At 42.2% G+C, this 22,583-nt stretch overlaps 1 protein-coding gene across 2 annotated transcripts; it reads right to left on the bottom strand.

Moving 5' to 3' along the window:
- Nucleotides 1-53: 53 nt before the first annotated feature.
- myh7ba (myosin, heavy chain 7B, cardiac muscle, beta a) lies at nt 54-19,751 on the bottom strand. 2 transcript variants are annotated; one of them, XM_074656631.1, is made up of 44 exons: nt 19,688-19,751; nt 18,484-18,649; nt 17,850-17,953; nt 17,621-17,764; nt 16,763-16,919; nt 16,626-16,653; nt 16,240-16,336; nt 15,680-15,703; nt 15,479-15,571; nt 15,302-15,365; nt 15,118-15,216; nt 14,928-15,031; nt 14,706-14,844; nt 14,497-14,615; nt 14,042-14,191; nt 13,648-13,818; nt 13,392-13,571; nt 13,176-13,308; nt 13,015-13,091; nt 12,603-12,690; nt 12,398-12,515; nt 12,169-12,292; nt 10,524-10,660; nt 8,174-8,429; nt 7,840-8,082; nt 7,532-7,708; nt 6,187-6,332; nt 6,009-6,099; nt 5,536-5,925; nt 5,328-5,454; nt 5,121-5,239; nt 4,805-5,001; nt 4,532-4,715; nt 3,598-3,763; nt 3,383-3,507; nt 3,160-3,275; nt 2,856-3,048; nt 2,534-2,737; nt 2,141-2,266; nt 1,818-1,988; nt 1,607-1,711; nt 1,419-1,514; nt 418-552; nt 54-173 (listed from the first exon to the last, which is right to left on the bottom strand). In XM_074656631.1, exons 2-44 carry the CDS (start codon nt 18,575-18,577, stop codon nt 162-164), a joined length of 5,823 nt encoding a protein of 1,940 aa, XP_074512732.1. In that variant the 5' UTR covers nt 18,578-18,649; nt 19,688-19,751; the 3' UTR covers nt 54-161. The 2 variants fall into 2 exon arrangements, with proteins under 2 accessions (XP_074512732.1, XP_074512800.1); XM_074656699.1 differs by lacking the exons at nt 16,240-16,336; nt 17,621-17,764; nt 17,850-17,953; nt 18,484-18,649; nt 19,688-19,751 and having other exon boundaries at nt 16,763-16,850.
- Between the last annotated feature and the right edge of the window lie 2,832 nt (nt 19,752-22,583).

Genomic DNA, 22,583 nt, shown 5'->3' with positions numbered 1-22,583 from the left:
TGTGGGATTTCTATCTTTATCACATAATTTACACCGAAAGAAAAAACAGTCACATTTAATGTAAATATTTGAAGTCTTTATTTGGGTGCGTCGTCACAGTCGAGCACAGCTGTTGCAGCTGGCTGGCTGTGATATGTTTGGACCCGGCGTTCAGCCTCGCATCACTCAGCATGCTGAAATACACAAGACAGGGGTGTTTATTAGCAACCACATACACAGCGACACAGAGTACCTCATGACCACACCAGAGATCACATGAGCGCGCTGTGTGAGGTCATCTTCAACAGAGGATTACATCCAGTCTTTTCTGAGATTAGTTCTTGTTATGAAGCCTGCGGGCTAATTTTAATAAATGCTTCTAAAGGTCATACAATTCGGGCCGCATACTGGAATATGAAATGTATTTAGTTTACTAGCCTTGCTGCCCTGGTCACGGGTGCGGACCCGCAGCTTGTTGGCCTGCGATTCGGCCGTATCAGCCCTCTCCCCTGCATCATCAAGCTCATGCTGGAGCTTCCTGGACTTGGAGAGGTTGGTGTTTGACTGCTCCTCCTGCAGAGAGGGGAGGAAACTCATTTAGTATATGTAGTATACGCATGAAATAGGCGTTATCAGTCACATATAAGCCCCTTAGATGTGGGTCATTAGGGACCTACTACAGTGAGAAAATGAAACTTAAAAGCAACACGTTCCACATGTAAAACTGAATGAAATGTCACGTTTTGAACACAAACAAAAAGGCTTCTTTAGGTTTAGGCAACAAAACTACAACTTCTTTAGGTTTAGGCAAAAAAAACCAGTTCAGTTTACGGGAAAACATAGTGTTTTGGGTCAAAATATCTATGAACACAAAGACAACTACATATTGTTGATTTCACACAGGATGCATACTCCGGTCTCCTCGGTGAAAACTTCCACCCCTTATGGACTTTATGGACTTTATGTTGTGAAAGTGAAACTTAAAAGCAACACTTTCTAACTCGTAAAGCTGAATGAAACGTTATGTTTTGAACGCAAAGAAAAAGGCTTCCTTAGGTATAGGCAACAAAGCTACAACTTTATTTAGGTTTAGGCAACAAAAACAGCTAAGTTTAGGGAAAAACATTGTGATTTGGCTTATGGAGTTTCACAATGTCTACACTACAGCGCCTGATTTACTCTTCTGCTCCTGTCATAATTACTACGGTCGCTAGATGTCGCTGTTGTGTTCTTTTATACCTTCTTTCGGTGATCTACCATGTGAATAGGCGATAAAACCTGCTAGTGAGTGTAGTAGGCCCCTATTGACCCACATCTATGGGGCTTATAGCGACTGATAACGCCTATTTAATGGCCTGACAACAGGCTAATCAGCTGTTACAGTGAACTGAAGAAGTGCTCAGGTTAATTTATCACTGACAGTATACAATAATACTCACCGCTTCTTCAGCCTGCCTCTTGTAACTCTTCACCTTCGTCTGCAGCTTATCGATGAGGTCCTGCAGGCGGATCAGGTTCTTCTTGTCTTCCTCAGCCTTCACAGAAAGCACAGAGAGCTCTTAAAAACATGCATTCATATTTTACAACCCAGCATGTCTTTATATGTGCAGCCACGCTGGTGGTTTACCTGGTAGGAGAGCTCTTTGATTCTCCTCTCATACTTGCGTACTCCCTTCTGATACTCTTGGCTCTTCTTTTGCTCTACTTCCATTTCGTTCTCCAGTTCTTTGACCTACCAGCAGACCAGAAAATGGTTTTACATTACAAACAAAACCCATTACAAGGATTATCAAGTGGGACAGTGACTACAAAGGCATTTAATTTGTCTCATCTCTCACCCTGGCCTCCAGCTTCTGGACCTGCTTCTTGCCGCCCTTGAGGGCGATCTGCTCAGCTTCGTCCAGACGCATCTGCAGATCCTTTACGGTCTGCTCCATGTTCTTCTTCATCCTCTCCAGATGGGCGCTAGTGTCCTGTTCCTTTTTCAGCTCCTCTGCCATCATGGCTGCCTGCAAGAAGAGATCAAATTACAGAATATTACAAACAGTGAAGAAGGTCGACAAGATCACTCTCAAACCCCCTGTAGATCGATTTTTGAGTTATTCTGTAGTTTAAATGTCTTATATCATGCACTTTATATTAAGTTTATTCCAGATCTTACATCAGTGATGGCCTTTTTGGCCTTCTCCTCTGCATTGCGGCACTCCTGCACAGCGTCGTCCACCTCGTTTGACAGCATGGACAGATCGTTCTCCAGCTTCTTCTTGTGGTTGATCAGTCCAGTGTTCTGCAGCAAAACAGTTAAACCTCAGGATTAAAATATCAGTTTATCTGGTTTTCAATAGAGTGCTCCAGGGATGACGTATTTTTGTAGGCCAACCAGGAAGTTAGCATCGCTCTGGGTTCTCTCGACAAAAAGCCAATGGGATTTTTCCATTCCTCTTTCATGCCTATCTACTGAAACTAAGTGACCATCATTTGATAAGCTCTTTATTTATGTGAAATCTATTTGACGTGACTGAGCTGCAGGGTGGTTTTAAATGCTTCTTCCTACCTGAGAGTGCAACAGGTTGACTCTCTCGGTGGCCTCCAGCAGCTCGTGTTCAGCTAACTTGCGTGCACGGTCGTTCTGCTCCAGCAGAGCCCTCAGCTCCTCCACCTCAGCAGCCAGCAGGTTGTTGCGGCGCTCCGTCACCGCCACCTGCTCCTTCAGCTCCTCGTTCCGGTGAGCGGTCTCATCCAGCTCCATCTGAATGTCCTGGAGTCACAGATCGTGTACAAGCAAAAGGTCTCAGTGGATGGAATTTGTTCCATGTGCTAACAATGAATCCAACACATCAGGTTAAGTTCATCAACCGGCTGCTAGATGGACTCACCTTGATCTGAACCTGCAGGTTTCTCAGGAGTTTCTGGGACTCTGACGCCAGCCTGTTGGCATGGTTCAGCTGCACCTCCATCTCATTCAGGTCGCCCTCCATCTTCTTCCTCAGACGCACCGCCTCGTTGCGAGACTTGGCCTCGGCATCCAAGTTGGCCTGCATGGACTCCAGTGTTCTCTGGTGGTTACGGCTACGAGTAGAAAGGGCATCATGGAGAGAAAATAGTTAGTCAGTAGTGGTCGATGGGATAGAATCAGATCTGCTATAAAGAAGGACAAAAAGAATAATCAATGGGTCTCACCGAAGGTTGTCAATTTCCTCATCCTTCTCCGCCAGCTTCCTGTCAACGTCAGACTTGATCTGGTTGAGCTCCAGCTGGATGCGAAGGGTTTTGCTTTCCTCGTGCTCCAGAGCGCCCTGAGATGGACAGACACAAAATGCTTGAGGATATTCTGTAGGTCACCTTTGTCAACAAAATATCCCAGACCGCAAAAATGAGGATGTGAGCTCAGCAAACTGCTTACTTCAGCTTCCTCCAGGGCAGCTTGAATCTCGGTTTTCTCCATGTCCAGACCCTTCTTCAATTTCTCCAGCTCATGGATGGTCTTCGATCCCTGACTGATTTGATCCGTCAGGTCAGAAATCTCCTCTGGGAGAGTAGAGATAGAAAATGTTTATATTTGATATAAAGTCAAGGTAAAAGTAAGTATTCATGATTATGAGATACAACGACAGGTACCTTGGAGGTTCTTGTTCTCCCTCTTGAGGGCCTCCAGATGATCCAGGGTCTCCTCATAGCTGTTCTTCAGTTTAAAGAGCTCCGTGCTCAGGGCACGAGCCTCTTTTTGAGAGCTCTCCAGCTCCATCTGGCACTCTTCATACTTCTGTTTCCACTCAGACAACACCTGGAGGAAACCGAAGCCGTGTTACCATTCAATTGTCAAGCGAAAAGAGAAATGCGAATTAGGTGGTGCGAATAATCTTGGCTACAGCGTAGTTTGGTCAGAAGTTGGCGCTATAGGCTACGTATGGCTGTAATCCGCCAGTAAACAGGGTAGAAGAAGTAGAGGTTGCGAACTGGAAACAAAACAAGTCGGCTTGGCCATCTAACCCATGGACGAGAGAAAAATGGAGAGGTCTTTAGGAATTTGTTTCAATTGTGCAAGTTTTAATTTTTCTTTCATGTCAGCTAGTAGTGGCCATGTTTCATGTTGTCCGGAGACAAAGACAAGCATTCGCAAGCTGTGGGAATATCTGAGAAGATGCCAACATCTGCTGAACAGTCATGTGAGTTACATGTTTGCTATGTCAGAACCTATTCAGCAAAGGTGTTTCCATAATCCATTTAGTGCATCAACTCTTTTTTGACAAAGGCAAAAACTACCTCAAGCGAACATGACAACTTTTTTTTTTCGCAATTGAAGTTTTATCAAATTTTGCACTTTCCATACAGCTTTTCTAATGCGATACTTCAAAATGCTGCTAATAAGACACATTTTTGCAGTAGAGCAAAAGTCATGAGTTGGACTTGTTGTACATGGCGCCAGATCGCAATCCTACCTAGTCACCAGGTAATAAGACAGATGCACAAATGAACAATTATTCCTCATGGCGGTTTCCCTCGAGGACAGAAAAAACAATCCTCTGTAATAGTTGCCATCATCCGCTAATACCTTGTCAAAGTTGCGCTGCTTCTTGTCCAGGGCAGCAGCTGCAGCGTTGGCGCGCTCCAGATCAATGACAAGGTCCTCGATCTCTGTCTGGAGCCGATGTTTAGTCTTCTCCAGAGACGAGCACTTGGCGTTGGAAGCCTCCACTGACTCTTCAGCGTCCTGCAGACGCGTGACCAGCTTCTTCCTAACGAGAGGCACAAACACATTTGGCGCTCATGCATTCAAACGATCATTGTGTACCATCTGAATACTCCAATTAAAAAACTCGCTCACTTGGCTTCCTCCAGCTCCTCAGTCCTCTGGATGGCGTCAGTTTCATACTTAGTCCTCCACTGAGCCACCTCAGCGTTGGCCTTGGACAGACCTCTCTGCATCTCGCCCTTGGCCTCTTGCTCCTCGTCGTACTGCTCTCTCAGAAGGTCGCAGTCGTGGCGAGATGACTGCAGCGCATGGGCCAGGGCGCTCTTAGCCTTAAGAGACCAATCATGATGGTAGAGAGCAGTTAGTCGAAGTGGAGGAATTTCTGCAGAGGTAGTTACCAGTTTTGCAAAATAACCACCACTGACTGATGCAGTGATATGGAGCTGACCTTATTCTCCTCTTCCAGCTGTTTCTTGAGCTCCTCGACACTCTGGCTGAAGGAGGTTTTGGCACGCTGGAGCTGGGAGACCATGGATTCACGCTCTTCAAGCTTCCTGCCCACCTCAGCTACACGGAGGAGAAAAAAGGCCCATGTGTTACTAACCAGTGTGTGAAATCTGTTTGTGAGATTTATGATAAAATGAAAGCTTCTTACCACTCTCAGCCAGAGCACGGGCTTTTTGGGTGTTGGTGTCGTTGAGCTGCCTCTGGAGCTCTTCCACCTTGGCTTTAGCTTCGTTCATCTGGTCTTCATACAGGCGACACATCTTCTCTGAAGTGGCCTGCAGACAAGAGAGTTGATCTAGTTTGGTCCCATACTACTTTAAACCTTTCAGTGTGTCTATCCTCTTTTTTCTATCTACCTTGCCCTTGGAGAGCGTCTCCACAGTAGAGGCCAGATCATCGACCTCCATCTTGGCCTCGCACCTCTCCTTCTCCAGCTTCTGCTTGACTCGCTGCAGGCTGTCGATCTGCTCGCTCAGCTCCGCGACGCTGTCTGCGTGCTTCTTCCGCAGGGTCGCCGTCGTGGCCTCGTGGTGCAGCATGGCTTCCTCCAGGTCTCGACGCATCTTCAGAAAATCCGACTCTCTCTTCTTGTTCATCTCGATCTGGGCCGAGGTGGCCCCGCCGGCCTCCTCCAGGCGCTCGCTCAGCTCTTCCAGCTCACGAGCCACATCGCCGCGCTGCTTCTCCACTTTGGCCCTACAAGCCCGGTCGGCCTCCAGCTCCTCCTCCAGCTCCTCTGTTCGAGCCTGGAGGAAAGCAATGGTCAGTTATTTTGTCAAAATCGTGTTTGCATATCTGCTCTATTAGAGGTGAAGAGACTAGTTTCCACCTGTAGCTCCTTTATCTTCTTCTGGAGCTGATTGACCAAGGATTGCTCGTCTTCAATCCTTGAGCTGATCGCGTTCATTTCAAAGTCTTTCCTGGTAGAAAATATTTGGGAATCATTGTTAATCATTACTTCTTAATAGCAAGATCATGTTTTTCTGTGAATATATGAAAACTCTCACTTTTTCAGCCTCTCTTCGAGTTGCTGCTTGTCGTTCTCCAAGTCCATAACCGACTCCAAGGAGAGTTTCAGATCTCCCTCCAGCTTACGTCTGATCCGTTCCAGGTCCATACGCAGCTTCTTCTCTTGTTCTAGTGATCCCTCCAGCTGATTCACAGTAGGAGAGTTGAAAAATGTTACATATTATATATATGATGATGATGACCACCTGTGCTTATTTTAGGCCAGTGGTTCCCAACCTGGGGTCCGGGCCCCCCTTAAAGGGGCGCCAAAGATCACAGAGGGTGTGCCAGAATTTGTCTGCTCTGAGGTTGTCAAAATTGGATTTGCTCATGTATAACTAAAAATCATAATAACACATTTACCGAATAATTTATACCAGGGCTGTCAAAGGTAATGTGATAATAACGCATTAACGCAACTTGCGATTTGTAGGTTGTAGCAGGCTCAGTTTTAAAGCTAGAGTGAAGATACTCGTATCATATGAAACTACAAAACCTAAAGAATCCATTGGTATCAACCATGTAATTATATGGCCATTTTCAAATGGTTCCCTTGACCTCAGACCTCAAGATATGTGAATGAAAATGGGTTCTATGGGTACCCACGAGTGTCCCCTTTATGGACATGTCTACTTTATGATAATCACATGTAGTTTGGGGCAAGTCATAGTCAAGTCAGCACACTGACACACTGACAGCTGTTGCTGCCTGTTGGGCTTCATTTTGCAGGCTTCAAATGCAGTACCTGTGATGGTTTCTGGACAATATTTGTCATTATTTTGAGTTGTTGGTTGATTTCCAGTAATAATATACATACGTTTGCATAAAGCATTATATTTGTCCACTCCCATGTTGATAAGAGTATTAAATAGTTGACAAATCTCCCTTTTGGGTACATTCTGAACGGATAAAAAAATGTGTGATTAATTTGCGATTAATCGCGATTGAATATTTTAATCGATTGACCGCCCTAGTTTCAATCCATATTTGTTGGTGTTTAGCCTTTCAGAAACAACATTTTCAATGCAGTCAAAAAAACAATTTGCTCTCCTGCTTGATGCACCTGTGTTAAACGGGGCGTTTTAGCCATAAGTTACATTTATTTAACCACAATACCAAAAAATCTATTTTGGCTCCAACACTATTATAGTAAATTAATTAAGTCGTGACAAAAAAAAGATCATATTATGTATCTGCATTCACTTGGCAAATCCGTCAAGATGTCCCTTTATTTATGTTGACGTGATTAACAAGTTTTATTTATTAAAGAAAGTTGGGCATAAGTAGGGGGACTGTAAGGAAAATAGTTTGGGAACCACTGTTTTATGTGATAAATACACTCACATCATCGACTTGTTGCTCCAGCTTCGCCTTGGCTTTGGTCAGAGTGTTGACTTTGTCTTCCTCCGCCTGCAGGTCGTCCAGAGTCTGCTGGTGAGCTTCCTGAAGAGCTTTCTTCTCTTTGGTCAACTTCAGGATGGTTTCATCCAGAACTGACATTTCCTCAATCAGGTTCTTCACCTGCGAGTCAGAAGAAGAAAATGTTTTAACACATATATTTTTTTATTTCCCCCTCAAGCCTACTGAATGTGCCGTGGATCATTCTGTTGCCTCTTAGCGCCCTCTGTAGGCAGCTCACTCTGTTTCCTCACCTTGTTCTCAGTGGCATGTTTCTCCTTTTCCACTTTAGCCAGAGTGATCTCCAGATCGTCGATGTCTCTCTTCAGCTCAGCGCACTCGTCTTCCAGCTTGCGCTTCTTGGCGAGCAGATTAGAGCTCATCTCCTCTTCGTCCTCCAGCCTCTCCATGAGTTCTTTCAGTTTGGCCTCCAGCTGGATCTTCGTTTTGATGAGCAGCTCACAGCGGTCCTCGGCATCTGCAAGATTGTCCTGCTCCTACAGGGGAGAAAGAATATGCGTTCAGTGCATTCACACTGTTTTCTCCAAAAGCTGAATGTGTGAATACACGATGATGAGAGCCACTTACTGCCTGCAGCTGTAGAGAGAGATCATTCTTCTCTTGGACCAGGCTGACCTGCCTCTCCTCCAGCTCTTTGCGCTTGAGCTCAGATTTTTCCAGAGCCTCCTTCAGCTTGGCCAACTCGTCATTCAGAGCGGCCAGCTCTTTCTCGGTGGCGGCGCTTTTCAGCAGAGGCTTGATTTTGAAGAAGAGCTTCATCCAGGGCCAGTGCTTGACGGCGTTGAAGGCCCGGATGTTCCACTGGATGATCATCAGAGCCTCCCTGAAAGCAAGACGAAGAGTGAGGATTTTTCAAACACTAAAATGTTTCTTGTCAGGATAAAAACAAAAATGTCACAGAGACCAGTGATTCCCAATCAGGTATAGTTCTGCTCCAAGGGATACTTGGGATACTCTTGCTGCTTTGACACACGAATTTCCCTCTGGGGATTAATAAAGGTTCATCTTATCTTATCTTATCTTATCCTATCTTACTTCTGCAATTATCAGGGGGTATGTGGAAATATTAAGGAGTAGCTCCAATAAATAATAATAAAAGGATTTGATTGAAGTATATATATTGAGTCAGCTGAAACACTTGAACACCGCAGTCTGGTATTGAGAGCGTGTGAAAAGTAGTTAACAAGCGAGCAGAAAGGTCTAAATGGTTAACTAAACGTACTGGATAAATGGTTGAAAATAGCTAAAAGTAATAAATAAACAGTTGAAATCTAAAAAATATTATATATAAAAAAAGTTAAATAAAAAATAACGGATAAATAGTTGAACTAGTTATTAATAATAATAACTAGTTCAACTATTTATCCGTTATTTTTATTTAATTTTTTTATATATAATATTTTATATATAATAATAATAATAATAATGAATTAAATGTATATAACACTCTTTAAGTACAGCAAAATCTCAAAGTGATTCACATAAAGGGTAAAACAATCATAATAGAACGTTAAAACAATTTAAACCAAAAGAAGAAAAACATGCGTTAAAATAGGATAAATAAAATCAGAGCCACAGTTAACAAAAAGCACAGCTTTAAGTAGTTAGCTAATAGATAAACAGTTGAACTAGTAGTTAGCTAAAAGTTTGGATAAATGGTTGAAACATGTAGTTTCTGCCTCTAATAGTACAAATGCAAACTCGATTAAATGATCTAAACATTTACAGTTCAATTATATGGAAAAATATTGTAAAACTTATAATTTGTAATGTTAAAATAACTAAATATAAATGCGCATATTTGGAGGATGACTGCTGGTGGTATTGATGGTTGAAACCAGTAGAAGTGAAGTTCAGATCAAGTTAATAGAAGAAGGTCAAAAAGATTCATCCTGGAGTTCCCCGTTTATTTATTTAGTTGCTTATTTTGGCACTAGTCCCGCTGCTATCACACTCTCTAGTATCTAATCATACACAGTGAGGGATGTAAAATGAAATCATACACCTAACGCTGCTTTTGATGTTTCATGTTGTGACCAAACCGGGTTAGCAGATTGATTTAGTCTCAGCAGAATGGCGTCTCGCAGCCCTAAATATGGACCCGGAGCCCCCCGGTCAAGGACTCGCTGTCAGTGTTTAGAGGGTGAGTTTGAGTGAGCGTGCACACGCTGCGGTGGTTGGGAGGTCGGTGTGTGTGTGTGTGGGGGGGGGGAGCTGATTGCATTCTTGACATGACTCCATGCCGGGTGCCACTCAAAAGGTGAACGTCTGTGTTTATTTAGAAACTAAAGCCCTGTGTCCAACGGCCGCCTTTAATCCTCCGTCACCCGCCACACATCCCATCAATGCACTCACTTAGAAGTACAGGCGCCGCGGACAAAAGGGGCCAGGGGCCATCGGGCATCCAGGGAGGGGGCCGGGGGTTGTATTTTTAGGGAGGGCACGAGCAGCTGCCACTTGACACATGTCGCCACCTGGCTCCGAGGACACCGTCAGCATTGTTTAATTTAGAGAGGAGAGAATGGACGGAGACCTGCGAGAGGGGTGTGTGTATGTGTATGTGTGTGTGTGTGTGTGTGTGTGTGTGTGATGGGGCCCCTTATTAACAGTAGGGGCCACACACATGCCTGGTAACCATACAAGGGCAAGCACACGACTCACACACGCCGAGAACACTGCCCTTGCATGCCACACATACTAGAGCGAGGGAGTGAACACTAAGGTATAGTGTATCACAGGCTGAGCGGCTCGCGGCTGATTGTGTTTCTATTGAACCTGTTCAGAAAAGCAACTGTTCGGGGGAGGACTTTTGGACTTATGTCTTCACCTTCTTGTGAGCTACAGCTTTCCTACATTTTATATTCATTCAGGTTCATTAAAAAAAGATTTGGTCGACTAAATTCTTCGGTCTTCTTACTTCATTATTGAGAACTTGTTAAACTCCCTCCTCATTAATCGTCCTCGGGCGGCGGCCTGCAGCAGCGTCAGGACTTTGGCCAGACGCTCGTCCCTCAGTTGCTCGAGGTGACCCAGCAGGCCGGCCTTGAAGAACACCTGCATGAAGAACAAGACGCCGGGGGGATAAAATGACACAAGCATTAAGGATTTGACATCACTATCTTTTTTTTTTTTAAATTAAAAACACCTAACCAAATAAAATAACATAATGAAACCATGAAAACTGAGAATCAATCACAAACATTTAAAAAATATATATTTTTTAATTTATTATCATATGCTCATTAAAAAAAAGAAAAAACCTTCACACTTTCCAGTTTTTAAATAATTTTAAATTTTGCTTTTTTTCGCTGATTATTTTGCTATTCATAGCTCATACGAACGCCATTCTTTCTTTTGGCGTGTCATTAGTACACCATGTAGTCTGTACTGACTGCAATGCAATGGTGTAATGTAAAAAGTAATAACACTTCATTACAGTACTTAAGTATTTTTTGGGAGTATCTGTACTTTACTTGAGTTTTTTATACAACTACATTTCCTAAATTAAATGTGTACTTTTACTGTGATACATTTCCACTATGCATCTTCGTCACTCGTTAGCGAGCAGGTTTGGTGAATCAGTGGTCCGAGCTCACAAGTTAGATCAGTCACGTGATGGACAAGTGCCAACAAAGTGCTCTAAAAGACATAGTTAAGTTTTGATTTCCGCTCAAGTCCAGGCAGACTGCGTGTCAGATCGCGCTACATGCGACTACGAGGGAAGGAAAAAATGGATTTTGTTCTTTAAATCCTTTAAGTTGTGAAGACCTTTGACTTTGTTTTGTGTAATGTTGTCTCCATTTTTAAGGTGGTGTACATGTTAAGAGGAATCAACTTCTAAAATCAAAAAATTCTGAGTTGCTTGCTTTTTTATTAACAGCATTTACTTGTACTTTTACTTTCAATACTTACGTACATTTAATATCAGAAAATTACTTTTGATACTTGAGCACAGAAAATATCAGATCAGATACTTTAAGACTTTTACTCAAGTAATATTCTAATATGTGACTTTAAATTCTACTAAAGTCATTTTCTGGTTAGATATGTACTTTTACTCAAATGTGGCTTTCAGGTACTTCTTCCACCACTGCTGCAATATAAATGCATCCGCGTGATTATGCTACTCTCAGAGCTAGCGACGGAGAATAAAAAGGGAGAAAGACTGCTTACTGCGGGTGGGAGAGGAGGTGGATGGGTCCAACAAACACAGGACTTTCAACCAGGAGACCGTTGTTTTGTTTTGTAAGTTACGTTTGTGACGTGTTTTTTAATGACGTGTGTGAAATGTTTTCCATACTGATGTTACGTTGTTTCCGTATGTATTTTACTTAGTTTCCGTACTTATTTTAAGGCCAACCATGAAGTTTTTTCCTAAACCCAACTAAGTGGTTTTGTTGCCCCCTGCTGGTAGTCTACTGCACCTTCTTATATATGTGTAATATTCACGCCTCGGTGAGGCAAAACGTGACTCTGACGCTCTATCCTCTTGTGGACAGGCGGGTCTGTTACACGCTTTGGCGTGATACCGGGTTGGCTTTACACAACCTGCTACTTCCTACCTTTGTGTGGCCAAATCTGTACTGCTGGTGGTCGATATCCAGGGAGGCCAGCAGCCTCTCTGAAGCTTTCCTGCTGTCCATGAACGTATCTTCTGGGATGGCGTGTGGTTGCAGGATGCGGTAGCTGAATGAATTAAAAAAAGAAGTGTGTTTTAGGACAGATTATCGCTGCGTCTCAGAGTCCACGCCATGATATTTAAAAGTGATCATCCATGAGTGTCATCCGTACCGCTGTTTGAATTCAGCGTAGAGGATGCGGTTGGGAAAACCTTTTCTGCAAATCCTGATGCCTTCCAGCACGCCGTTGCAGCGCAGCTGGTGCAGCACCATGAACGCGTCCATGATCCCTGCGCAGAACAAGTTTCAAACATGAGCCTATAGAAGTCACATTTGTTTAGCTCTTGATGATATGCGATGAGTGTGCCCTGTGTTACCTGGAGTCTTGGTGTCATTAGGGATGAGGCAGCGGACAAAGTGAGGCTGGGTGCTGCGGAGGTTGGTCATCAGTTTGTTCAGGTTTTCCTGTAGGAGATGAGAAACATCGCAAGTTAAATGAGTAAATAATAAAACCTTGACTATTCCAACAAAACAAAATATTCATGTAAAATGTTTTATTCTGCAGGACTTTGTGTTCCTCAGACGTCAAGTCCTTGATGTAAAGGAGAGAGGAGCCAGCACAGACTTAAAGTGATGTTCATGTGATCATTGCCCTAAACATCACTGCAAGTCTTAACTGCCTCCGTCCCAGATGTCCAATGACGCCCACAATTTCTGGCGCCACACAAAACATTGAATGGAATAACATCTGTCATGCATTCATGTGCATCAGTAAGGTGTCAGTCTCACCTTGTGAAGCTGAGACACGGTCTGGAAAGAGGCCGCCTTCTTCCTCTTTTCCTTGGTGCCGGCCTTGTGCTCAGTCACTGCGAGGTAATTAGCAGAGTCATTCATTTGCCCTCCTCAAGGTGTCCCCCTATTGTCTTCTGTCAGAGTCCTGTTTACTGTACCTGTGTCTGAGGTGACATAATTCTCGTACAGAGAAGCTAGCAGCTTGTTGGCGGACTTCCGGAAAACCCCCACCACCGTCTCGTTCAGTGGGTCTTTATTTTTGTCCAGCCAGCCAATAATGTTATACGGTACCTGTAAAACAGCAGGGACACCCATATTATTGAGTTGTGTATGTGAAAATGAATGTTGTAAGACTTCAGTGAGATCACACTTACCACTCCGGCGTAGTGCATCAGCTCAAAATGGGCCTCGTACTTGCGCTTCTTGTCCGGCCGCGGCTTTTGGAAGTTAGGCGACTTGCCGATGTGATTATCATACATCTTGGCTTTAAAGCTTAAGTCTGTGGCCTTCGGGAACATGCACTCCTCTTCAAGGATGGACATGATGCCCAGCGGCTGGAGGAAGAGCAGAGTGTCACATATACGTCTCTATGAAACTCATCCTTTATCGCGGATAAAACGCTTTCTTTACCTTCTCGATGAGATCGATGCAAGCTTGAAGGTCCAGCCCGAAGTCGATGAAGACCCAGTCGATGCCCTCCCTCTTGTACTCCTCCTGCTCCAGGATGAACATGTGGTGGTTGAAAAACTGTTGCAGCTTCTCGTTTGTGAAGTTGATGCACAGCTGCTCAAAGCTGTTGAGCTGCGATGAGAGAGGAACAGGTGTTAAGAGGAACAAACGTTAGAAGTGAACAGCGTGGAAAAACACGCAGCAGTAGGCCTATTCATCACAATCGGAGAGGATGTGGAACAAACAGAGCACTTGTTGAAACCCCAAAAAATGGCCGTAGAAACAGATGATAAGAGCTCTTAATAAATATTATTCTAATCTCTGAAAAAATAATTGTAGTATTTGATCAACTTACCTCAAAGATCTCAAAGCCGGCGATGTCCAGGACCCCTATGAAGTACTGGCGGGGCAAAGACGTGTACAGGGTGCGGTTGATGCGTCCCACAAGCCATTTGAACATGCGGTCATACGTGACTTTGGCCAGAGCGCCGACGGCGTAGTTAACCTACAGCACCCACACACACACACACAGGAGGAATACAGCTGTCATTCACATGAATAGCCTCTGTTGCCTAGATACCAGATTGCAGTGTGTGTGGAGTGGCGAGCGTATTGATCGACTGAGGATTAAGAAGCCGTCCCTCATCAGCATACTAGTCGTCCTGCAGAATCAAGTGAAGCTGATTTTTTCTACCCTGTAAAGTACATTTCGTTCCACAGTTCTGCTTTTATATGTTCGATATGTTGTGCCTCATTTTCCCACTTCATATTACAGAAAATAATGAAATGTCAGATGTTGCATCTCCTCACCTGTTCGACGTTCTGTCCCTTCACCACATACTCGTTCCCCACCTTCACCCTCGGGTGCAGGAGGCCCTTGATGAGGTCAGCTGAACTGACGCCCATCAGGTATGAGGCCTTGTCTGCACCTGATGACCAAAAACAGGACACAAACAATCACACACTTGCTTTTATATCAAATTGTTTGTGTGCCAGACGTCTCGTTTGATGGCTCTTACTTTCAGTGCCGTCGGCCTCCGCCTGCTCCTCGCGCTGCCTCAGCTTGAATTTCATGTTGCCGAAGTGCATGATGGCTCCGACTATTTTATAGCAGCCGTACTTCTCATCGACCTGGAAGCCGAGGATGTCCATGGCGTGCTGTAAAGAAGCAAAGGTGAGTAATCTCACACAACTTTCACAAATCTACTCTTTCCACGTGGACAAAAATAAAAAGCTCATACGTCAGTGAGCATCAGCTCCTGTTGGTCGTCCATGTTCTCCACGGTGATCACGCCCTGGGAGCAGAAGTGGTAGTCGTACGGGTTGGAGGACACCAGCAGCATGTCTGGAACAGAGAGTTTACAGGATCACGTCGCAGTCCTGCAAGCAGTACGTAATGAAATATATCTCAGAGCAGCCAGAGTGACTAACCTAACAGTTCAGGTTTCTTCTGCGACATGATCTGGTAGTAGATGTGGTAGCTCCTCTCACCGGGCTGCTGGAATATCACTCTGGATTTTTCCAGAAGATCTGAAGGACAGAAAGGAGAGATGTTCGTAATAGACGTGGAACGAGAAGAGAAAGACACGATGAATACGTTTGACCGTTAACTCACATATATCAACATCAGCCGAGGCTAGTTTGCCAGTATGTCCAAAGTGGATCCGGATGAACTTGCCCTGTTGGAAAAATATCTTTTAAATGCTCCAAAAAACAACCAGCATATAGCAGGATTAAACCAAACCCATTTGAATGTATATACTGTATACTATATACACAGGCGTTTACTCACAAAGCGGGATGAGTTGTCGTTTCTTAGCGTTTTGGCATTACCAAACGCCTCCATGGCCGGGTTCGCCTCAATGATCTGATCCTCCAGAGTCCCCTGGGAAGGAAAATGCCCAGTTATATTATTTAATTTTTTACAATTTACATTTAATTTTGTTAAACATAATGTAGCTGCGTATTTTTTTTTTCTACAGCTTGAACTCACCCCTGTTTTAGTGGCAGGGCCTTGCTGCAAAAGAATAAGGTGAGAAGCCTGTGAGTGTCTTATCATATGAAGCGTGACTGAATGATGCGTTCACAAGCAAAAAGGGAAACATCACAACCAACTGGAAAATTAGATAGTGGTTGTTAAAGCAGTGGTAAAAACCAATGGCCACCTTGTTTTATATGATGAAGTGTGGTGAACGCAGCAGGGGAGAAAAAGGTAGGAAAAATGAACACAGAAAAGTCAAAACTCAAAGCAAAAAAAATGAAAATTGGGAGCCAAAAAAAAGAAGAGATGACATGGAAAGGGGAAAAAGAAAAATAGTTAAAAATCAATAAGAAAGAGTAAAGTGGCTGTAAAGGGCAACACATGAGGGTAAAGACTCAGGCATGAATGTAATCAGTTCTCACATTGTGAGGAAAATGTATGGACACGGTTTAAAGGGGATACACTGAAGGATTCCTGGGACCAAAAAATTAAAAAATGAGGAAAACAAAAATAAAATACAGCAAAAAAAAAAGAAGCTGGGAAACAAAAAAATGCTGCCACATCAGCCTTACTCCTTTTTTGGCAGTTGAATCCCCAAGTGCTGCCACAATGGCAAAATACTGAATGACACGTTTCGTGTTGACAGTTTTGCCAGCACCGGATTCTCCGCTATAGGAGTGTGAACAAATAACAAAGTGTACAAACAACAGGCAAAAACTGTTCACAAAACTAAAAGGTAAAGGTAGAGTAAATCAAAATAATTGCACTGCATGTTACAAAAACAGAAAAAGACAAAAAAGAAGAATAAATTTCAGTAAAAAAACAAAAACTTTGAAGGAAAAAATATCTTTAAAGTGGCTGTGTGTGGACGCTCTACATGTAGTTACAAGCTCTCTGTTTCTTCTCTAATTTGTGACAAGACAAAGAAATATAATCATGTGAAGCAGTTGAAACTTACGTGATGAGCATGGACTGGTTCTCCCGATCTGAGGAGGAGAAAATGACACAAGGCCTGTAACATACATGACTGAAGAGTGTTTACATTTTTGCACATGTGCTTATGTATGTTGTTATAATATCTTAGTGTGCACTCACTGCGCAGCATGTCATTATAGGCATTGTCTGCGATGGAGTAGATGTGCGGAGGCGCCTCAGAGCGGCGTTTGCCTTTGTAGGCGGCGACCACAGGGGCACTGTAGACGGGCAGCCACTTGTATGGATTCACCGTCACACAGAAGAGCCCGGAGTAGGTCTGAGGAAACAGGACAGGACATGTTTTATTTATTTATTCTTTTGACATACTGTACTATGACTTTTTTTTTATTATTTTTGGACTTTTTATTGGATAGAGCAGCTGAGGAGAGACAGGAAAAGGGTGAAAGAGAGAGGGGACGAAATGCAGCATCGGGACGCTGGTCGGATTCGAACCTCGGGCTGCTGCAGTAAGGACTCGACCTCGGTACATCACCTAAAGCCAAACAAGGCCAGTTTCGCTACTGATCGGATTCGAACCTCGGGCCACTGCTGTAAGGACTCGACCTCGGTACATCACCTAAAGCCAAAAAAGGCCAGTTCTGCTACTGATTGGATTCAAACCTCGGGCCGCAGCCGTAAGAACTCGACCTCGGTATATCACCTAAAGCCAAAAATGGCCAGTTCTGCTACTGATCGGATTCAAACCTCGGGCCGCAGCCGTAAGAACTCGACCTCGGTATATCACCTAAAGCCAAAAATGGCCAGTTCTGCTACTGATCGGATTCGGACCTCGGGCCGCTGCCGTAAGAACTCGACCTTGGTACATCACCTAAAGCCAAAAAAGGCCAGTTCTGTTACTGACAGGTTGACATTGCTCCAGTTTGCAGTTGTAATTTAATCTGTATAATGAAGCCTCTTAAGGGAACATGGAATCATTGGAAAGAGGAAGGAACCACTGGCCCATAATGGGATACTCACATAGATCATCCAGGCAGCGTAGCGTCTGCGCAGGTTGCACAGCACAGACGCCTCGTTGAGGTGTGTCAGCATGGCCATGTCTTCGATCATGTCATACTTAGGAGGGTTCATCTGCTGGATGTCGCAGTCTTTCACGGTCAGGGTCTGAAGGGACGGAAGCAGGTAGACATGAGGAAGGGAAACCATAGTGTTTTCATTCATCAGTGCTTATAGATGAATTATCACTCACCCTCCCATCTTTGGTGTCAACGATGACTTTGTCACCGCTGCGCTCCTTGATCTCAATCTCAATGTACGCTTCTTTCTCATCGGGGATCCAGGCTCGCTTCTTACCTGAGAACAACACAGAGGGGATGCATTGAGATGGAGGATGATGAGAATTATACAAATAGTGGCACAGACTATTAAAAAAATAAAACTGGTTAAAAGAATCATCACAAATAAAAGTTACACAAATTAGTCAATGCGGCAAAAATACTCACCTCAACATCAAGTGTTTCATTGTAGAATTAATTTAAAGTATATAAATTACTTATATAGCACCTTTCAAAAAACAAGTTTACAATAAAATAGTGATAAATTGTAACATTTTCATTACAAAAAAAACCACAGTTCAGTAATATTATTTCATTTGTTTAATAAAGTAAAATTAATACATATTGTTGCCATGTTTCCAGACAGTTAATTCATTCTTTCCCTGAAATGACAGAGAAGAATCTCCCACCATCGGATGATTTTCTGCCTTATTTAAAAACACACATGAATTTAACATTGAATCAAAAACTGAATTAATTTATTACATGAATATTTTTAATGTGATTTGCCCTATAAAGTTTCTTTGAACTCTCCTTATTAAGGCTTACCGTCAAAGGCGATTGTGAGCGCCTTAATCATCTCCATGTCGGATTTGCGTAAAAACTGTGCAGCCTCTCCGAGGTCCGAGAAAGCGCGAGACATGGTGGCAGCTGCTCACCGGCTCCAAAACCAGGAGAGACCAGAGAGACAAGAGGAGGAGGACGAGAGGAAGTCCTTTGGTGAGAAAAAACAAAGCTTTGCGTTAGAGTCACTTCTTCTTCTTTACAGCTTACTTCAGCCTTCCATGGAAACACTGTGCGTAAAGAGCGCAAATCCACTATCACCAAGTGAGAATAAAAACATAGAAACCTACAGGCGTTAACTGACACGTGCCAGCAAATGTAAACAGTCTCACTAAACTGATTTAACTTAAAATTATGACTCTAAAATACGCTTTAAAGTGCACCCAACCTGTGCGTAAAATGCGCAACCTACCCAAATAAAAGGCACCAAAGTTCTCCAAGCAAAAAGGTAAAAACATCACAACCAACTGGAAAATTAGATAGTGGTTGTTAAAGCTGTGGTAAAAACCAATGGCTACCATGTTTTATATGATGAAGTGTGGTGAACGCAGCAGGGGAGAAAAAGGTAGGAAAATGAACACAGAGAAGTCAAAACTCAAAGCAAAAGGAAAGAAAATTTGGAGCCAAAAAAAAGAAGCGATGACATGGAACACTACTTCTTTACAGCTGTTTAGTTACTTCAGCCTTCCATGGAAACACTGTGCGTAAAGAGCGCAAACACTGTTCGTAAAGAGTGCAAACACTGTGCGTAAAGAGTGCAAACACTGTTCGTAAAGAGTGCAAACACTGTGCGTAAAGAGCGCAAATCCACTACCACCAAGTGAGAAAAGTTCTCCAACTGACCTCAGGACGATCACAACGAAATAACAGGTAGGAAAAATGAACACAGAGAAGTCAAAACTCAAAGCAAAAGGAAAGAAAATTTGGAGCCCAAAAAAAAGAAGAGATGACATGGAACACTACTTCTTTACAGCTGTTTAGTTACATCAGCCTTCCATGAGAAACACTGTGCGTAAAGAGCGCAAATCCACTATCACCAAGTGAGAATAAAAATAAAGAAACCTACAGGCATTAACTAACACGTGCCAGCAGATGTAAACAGTCTCACTAAACTGATTGAACTTAAAATAATGACTCTAAAAGAAGCTTTAAAGTGCAGCCAACTCGTGCGTAAAAATGTGCAACCTACCCAAACAAAAAGTTCTCCAACTGACCTCAGGACGACCACAACGAAATGACAGCGTGCTGAGATGTTGCCTTCCTTTATACTGTGTCTCTCAAGGTCACGGTCAGTGGACATTTGTCCCTTCATTAGCATATGCCACCTCCTCCCACGCCTATTGGTGCTTGAGCGCCTGTCTCAATTGACACAAAAGGAAAGCTACGTTTTTGTCATTGCTGCTAAACCCAAGCCGGCTATTTTTGTATCCCAGTTATTTTATGCACTGTACACACTGCTGAGGGAGTGGGAGAGAGTTGGAGCATCACTAGAGGGGGGGAATTTATTCACTCTGTAGGTTTTGAAGGGCATGTGCATCATGAATGAATGAAAGACTTTATTTCAAACATAAAATAAATAAAAACAGATACAAAATAATAACAAACAAAACAAGAGTAATAGTGTCTGAAAAGGAGTAGGTAGAAGTAAAACTTATATTTTCCTACCCCTTTATCACTTCTCCTCTAACAACTCATATATCATAGAATGATAATATAATATAATATATAAACTGATTTATTTACATCCCAAATTAAATATATGAACAGCAACCCAACTCTAACTCTGTATCCACTTTTAAAACACTTTTGAAAACACATTTTTTTTAGGAAAGCATTCCTATAAGTAGAAGAGTATAAATATATGTATGTACACATTTATACACATTTTGTATATATATATACTGTATATTTGTTTTATGAACTTGTCCTACCATTTTACCACTTCTATTATTATTGATATGTTATGTGATGTTCTGTTTTAGCAGTTACCATATTTGGTTTACTCCATCTGCTTTTATTGTCTGATGTTCTGTTTTAACCATATCCTTTAATCTCAATTGACACAAAAGGAAAGCTACGTTTTTTTCATTGCTGCTAAGCCCAAGCCGGCTATTTTTGTATCCCAGTTATTTTATGCACTGTACACACTGCTGAGGGAGTCGGAGAGTTGGAGCATCCCTGTAGGGGGGGAATTTATTCACTCTGTAGGTTTTGAAGGGCATGTGCAGCATGAATGAATGAAAGACTTTATTTCGAACATAAAAAAAGTATTACACAAATTAGTCTATGTGGCAAAAATACTCACCTCAACAACAAGTGTGTTATTGTAGAATTAATTTGAAATCTATAAATTACTTATATAGCACTTTTCAAAAAACAAGTTTACAATAAAATTGTGATAAATTGTAACATTTTCATTTAAAAAAAACCCAGTTCAGTAATATTATTTCATTGTTCAATAAGGTAAAATTAATACGTATTTTGCCATGTTTCCAGACAGTTAATTCATTCTTTCACTGCAAACAACTACAATGACAGAGAAGAATCTCCCACCATCGGATGATTTTCTGCCTTATTTCAAAAACACACATGAATTTAACATTGAATCAAAAACTGAATTAATTTATTATATGAATATTTTTAATGTGATTTGGCCTATAAAGTTCCGTTTTCTTTGAACTAAAGGAAAGCTACGTTTTTTTCATCGCTGCTAAACCCAAGCCGGCTATTTTTGTATCCCAGTTATTTTATGCACTGTACACACTGCTGAGGGAGTGGGAGAGAGATGGAGCATCACTGTAGGGGGGAATTTATTCACTCTGTAGGTTTTGAAGGGCATGTGCATCATGAATGAATGAATGAATGAAAGGCTATATTTCGAACATAAAATAAATAAAAACAGATACAAAATGATAACAAACAAAACAAGAGTAAAAGTGTCCGAAAAGGAGTAGGTAGAAGTAAAACTTATATTTCCATATACCCCCTTTCTCACTTCTCCTCTAATAACTCATATATCATAGAATGATAATATAATATAATATAATATAATATATAAACTATCCCAGATTTATTCACATCCCAAATTAAATATATGAACAGCATCCCAAGTTTATTTACAACCCACATATCCATCCGGAGTTAAAAAGTAGATATAAACCAAAACCATAACACGCAACCCTTATCACAACTCCTCCTCAACCATATACAGTACCTCCCAAAAATATATTTTTTGTATAGCTTTTTAAATTGATTTATATTTGTGCTCCGCTTCAACCCAACATCATCATTGTCTCTACCAGGACTGCAATCTGTGTCCACATCTAGAAACTATAAAACCACTCAATTATGTGCAGAAATATGAAAAGAAAATGAAAGTATCAAGTACATTTGGTTATTATTTTTACTCTCCTTCGACCTCCTGATAAACATAAATGAACTCTTCCCGCTTTATGTGACTGTGATGAGCTCATGTTGGCCTCTTAAGTAATAGTCCTTTGTGCCAACGGGGATGTTTGCTATTGTGTGTGGCCACAGAGGATGCAACCTTAGAAGAGATTATTTCAGGAGCTGTGTGGCATTAAACATGCTACTATAAATACACAACATTGTATTAATAGAGAGAAACATGGCGTGTGGCTTCTACGCAACACAGCTCCTCGCTTGAATTTAAAAGGAATAAACGTGATTCATTCAAGATATGTGAGGAAAGATCTTAAATTTAATTTTACTTTTTTAGTTTATGTTTATTGTTTTTATTCTGTGTGCTTTAGCTTGTTTGCTTTTACTGTTTTTATAATTTGTTTCCTGTGTAATCTGTGAAGCACTTCATGTATGAAATGTGATATATAAATAGATTTGCCTTTTTTTCCGCTAGTTTCTACAAAACTTTTGCCAGCATTATGTAGAGCTTCGGATGGAAATGAGAAGTAACTATCCGCTGGTAGCACAGGGTGTTGTATTGTCACACGTGGCTGCTGTAATCTTGTGTATCAATCAATCACACTTTATTTATGTAGCAGGAGTCATGCATTAAATGCAACTCCAAGTGCTGAACAAAGAGAAGAGATACAAATAACTTAAAT

The sequence above is a fragment of the Sebastes fasciatus genome, chromosome 1, assembly GCF_043250625.1.
Source record: "Sebastes fasciatus isolate fSebFas1 chromosome 1, fSebFas1.pri, whole genome shotgun sequence".
Taxonomy (NCBI): domain Eukaryota; kingdom Metazoa; phylum Chordata; class Actinopteri; order Perciformes; family Sebastidae; genus Sebastes; species Sebastes fasciatus.
This window is presented reverse-complemented; position numbering and strand designations above follow the sequence as displayed.

Excerpts from the sequence above, each read along its gene's own strand:
- myh7ba (XM_074656631.1), bottom strand. The coding sequence starts at position 18,577 with ATGTCTCGCGCTTTCTCGGACCTCGGAGAGGCTGCACAGTTTTTACGC. Across the intron at positions 13,819-14,041 it reads CCGGCTTTGAGATCTTTGAG|CTCAACAGCTTTGAGCAGCT; the intron begins GTAAGTTGATCA and ends CTCTCATCGCAG. Across the intron at positions 5,455-5,535 it reads AGACGCTCTCCAAGGGCAAG|GCCACTTCAGAGAAGATGTG; the intron begins GTAGATAGAAAA and ends TCTTGTCTGCAG.